This window comes from Mandrillus leucophaeus, unplaced genomic scaffold (assembly GCF_000951045.1).
Source record: "Mandrillus leucophaeus isolate KB7577 unplaced genomic scaffold, Mleu.le_1.0 Scaffold66, whole genome shotgun sequence".
Taxonomy (NCBI): domain Eukaryota; kingdom Metazoa; phylum Chordata; class Mammalia; order Primates; family Cercopithecidae; genus Mandrillus; species Mandrillus leucophaeus.
The window spans coordinates 3,828,753-3,832,447 of NW_012107141.1; the positions used below are offsets into that span (position 1 = coordinate 3,828,753).

A 3,695-nucleotide genomic window follows, 5' to 3' on the forward strand; every position below is an offset into this window, starting at 1 on the left:
TGAAACAGACTGTTCTCCACCTGATAACCCCAAAGCTGCAGCTTGACTAAGCCATCTTAGCCTTCCCCAACACCTTGTTGCTGGTGTTTATAGCTTCTCTTGCCATTTAGTCAGTCAATCAGCAAGCTCTATGCTAGACGCCAGAGGAATAAGAGGGTTCCACCTGGCGTCCCAGAAGAATGGGGACAGTGTCCTCCACATCTCTGAACCCCACCCGGAATCCAGTACAGTGCTTTGCACACAATAGTACCACTGGATCTACTAAACAGACTAAAAGAAAATAAATTCATCTGATGGCATAATTACGAGCTCAAGTCCTCCACATTCCCAGTCCCTACTCCCAAATCCTCTAATGCTGCGTATCAGGGCACTCCTTCCCCATCCTTGGACTCTGCCACTTGGAATTACCAAGGATCTTCGCACAAAGAGAAGTATAGCTTCGTGGATAAAAGCAGAAGTTTCAAAATAAGAATAATCTGGGTGAAATCCCTCTTAGTAGCTTTATGATACTGAGCAAGTCGCTCAACCTGCGGCACCCTCCATTTTCTTCATCTGTAAAACAAAAATAACAGCAGCTCTTCCACTGGTGTTCGTTAAATGAATGTAACTGGGCTGAGTTCAGAATAGTAAATGAGACCGACTACGTAAGGAGATGATCATGTCTCTTGCCATATAAAGTGCACTTAATAAATGGCAGTTGTAGTAGAATGATGTAGATGATGCTGGTGATGATGTTGGTGATAATAGGAAGGTCAGTTGTCAGTTTTGCAAGTCTCTGGCTGTAGTCACAGCAACCCCTACCAGCCCAGGCAGCTTCTTCTAGAAGCAGGCCCTGAACAGGACATGTGTAAGAGATCCGCTGTACCTCGAGACTCGGCCCACTCCCGGCCCTCCGCGGACTGTGCCAGCCTGCGTCACTTGTCCGCCTACCAGCTCCACCCAGGCGGACCCACACATGGTAGGAACGTGAGGGGGCGGGGCCTGTTCTGGCGTCTCTGGGCCAATTGCCGGGCGGGAGGCACTCAGCCAATGGCACAGGGGCTCTAAGGCCCTGGGGGCGGGGACGAAGGGAGGAGCTGCGGCGTCATAGGTCACTGGGCGGTCTGTGGGCGGGGTCCGCGTCGCCTACCGGGGCGGAGCGGGGGTGGCCGGAGCAGTCTGGACAGTCATGGCGGCGACTGTGGCGACGGCGGCAGCTGTGGCGCCGGCGCCAGCGCCCGGCACGGACGGCGCCTCTTCAGTGCACTGGTTCCGCAAAGGGCTGCGGCTCCACGACAACCCGGCGCTGCTGGCGGCCGTGCGCGGGGCGCGCTGCGTGCGCTGCGTTTACATTCTCGACCCGTGGTTCGCGGCCTCCTCCTCAGTCGGGATCAACCGATGGAGGTGAGGGGACCCGGGGCGGGGTGGCGGGGACGCAGCCAGGACCCTGACCCTTGGGTGACCGGCGAACAGCACGATTCTCTCAACCTCTCCACGGCTGGGAGGCCGTGGAGAAGCCGAGACCGGGGAAGTAATTCGTCATGGTCCTAACGCGCCGGTGGGCCAGGGCTCAGCCTCTGACAAAGCGCGTTCGCACTGTTACCCCTCTGAGCCTCTCAACTGCCTGTGGAACGGAGATCATGATCCCCGTTGTACAGATGAGACCCTTGGGCCCTGGAGACCCAAAGTCGACCTGTCCAAGGACTTGCAGCCAGTGAGTGGCGGAACAGGGGCTCCTGGTCTAGGGCTCTTATGGTCTACTCAGGGAGGGGCAGAAGGGAGATACTGTGGTGTGAGGGCGGGACGGGTTTTTGTTCGCATTCTTCAAGTAAAGAGCCCATTGCTGGGCTCAGGGAGGTCATTCCTAAGCCTCTGGCTTGTTTGAATCCGCCCTACCACCCATCCTGGCTTCCCTGCGCCCAGACCGTCCTGCCTCTAGGGGTGTCAGGTGACCCTGGCTTAGCATTAAATAAAGTCTTCTCCCCTATATTATAAATAAAGAAGCCAAAGGTGTCTTCAGGTGGAATCGCATTGTGTTCAAAGCTCCAGAGAATCCAGGGGATTCTCCAAAATGGTTTAAGCCCTGCTCTGGAGCTTTGACCTCGCTAAAAAAAATGTAAAAGGATCCAAAGTGTCACCCCGTCATCCTCTTGTCATGATTTTAGAGGACAGTTGAGCCATTAGAGATGAGACTTCTATGAACTGTTGTGCTAAGGTTAGGGAGCCCATGATATCAAGGGCCGCTCTGATGACCCCCCAGGAGATGGAGTCGACATGATCATGGAAAAAGATGAACAGGTCGTTAATGTATTTTCTTTGTAAGCAGTATTCAAATTGAAGAGTTTTGAGACATCATGTACCCATCGCTCTTCAGAACACCTAGTGGCAGTCGCTGGGTTTGTTTACATTGTTCTGGGGAATGTTTGCTTGTGGCCTTGTTGCACCGATGGACAGGGTTATTTCCAGGATACCGTGGCTCTCGGCACACCATTCTTTTCTCTCCAAGGTGTGTACCCTGCTAAGAGAGTAAGTGCTCCTAGCAGTAGGTCTGTTCAGTGTCCCCTCTTGCCCAGTTTATATAGAAGGAACAATTAAAGAGTCCTGTGGAGAGCCTGCCCACAATTTTCAGGCTGCCTTATTGCTCTGTCTCTGCTCCAGTTTTCTACAGATAGGAGGTTGGGTTTGACAAGCATCATCAAATGACCATCCCTAGTGTGGACATTAAGCCAAGCCTCAGACTGCCCTGCACCAGTCAGAGCCAGCCAAATGGAATCCGACTACCTTCTTGTTACATTGTCACAGAGTTTCTTCTTTTATTGGGTTTTGGGGGACACTGCCTAGTACTGCCTACTCTTTTTTGATAGGGGAGATTAAAAATCAACAATAAAATTCCTGTTGATTAAACTCCAGTTTGCTAGGAACCAGGTGTTTATGGATTTTTGTGGGTCATTGTTTTGTGATTGTGCTGTCAATCTAGTGAAGGAGAAAAGGAATGTGGCTCAGATGCCTGAGTCAAATCCTGAAGTCAGAGGCTGTGTAGGAATGCAGATATTAACTGATTACTTAATGAGTGCCTAATATCTGCCAGGTAGTGCTCTAGATGTTGCTAGGGATACAGCAGTGAATAAACAGATGTGTCTGTGCTCCAGAACTCCTGGAGCCTACATTTTATTGAAAGAAGACCAGCAAACAACCATAATTTAGTGAAACGAAGTGCCATGAGAAACATAAGATAAGGGGACAGACTAGAGCAGTGGTTCTCAATCTTGGCTGCTATGTATTGGAATCCCATAAGGATCTTTAAAAGATGCCTGGGCCCCTTTCCCCCAATTCTTTTTTTTTTTTTTTTTGAGATGGGGTTTTGTTCTTGTTGCCCAGGATAGAGTACAATGGCACAGTCTGGGCTCACTGCAACCTCCGCCTCCCAGGTTCAAGCAATTCTGCCTTAGCCTCCCAAGTAGCCAGGATTACAGGCGGCCACTGCCACACCTGGCTAATTTTTTTGTATTTTTAGTAGAGACAGGGTTTCACCATGTTGGCTAGGCTGGTCTCAAACTCCTGACCTCAGGTGATCTACCCACCTTGGTCTCCCAAGCTGCTGGGATTACAGGGCATGAACCACTGTGCCCAACCCCTTTCCCCCAGTTCTGTTAGAATTGTTCTTGGTTATGGCCTGGGCATTAAGGTTTTGGGGTTTTTTGTTTGGTTTTGGTTTT

At 51.0% G+C, this 3,695-nt stretch overlaps 1 protein-coding gene across 1 annotated transcript in view; it reads left to right on the forward strand.

Moving 5' to 3' along the window:
• The first annotated feature begins 1,083 nt into the window (after positions 1 to 1,083).
• Positions 1,084 to 3,695, forward strand: part of CRY2 (cryptochrome circadian clock 2) — a 39,466-nt gene continuing 36,854 nt past the window's right edge. Inside the window, exon 1 of the mRNA XM_012001367.1 lies at positions 1,084 to 1,383. Within this exon, the coding sequence (XP_011856757.1) occupies positions 1,169 to 1,383 (215 nt within the window). The 5' untranslated portion in view covers positions 1,084 to 1,168. The remainder of the gene's footprint in view (positions 1,384 to 3,695) is intronic.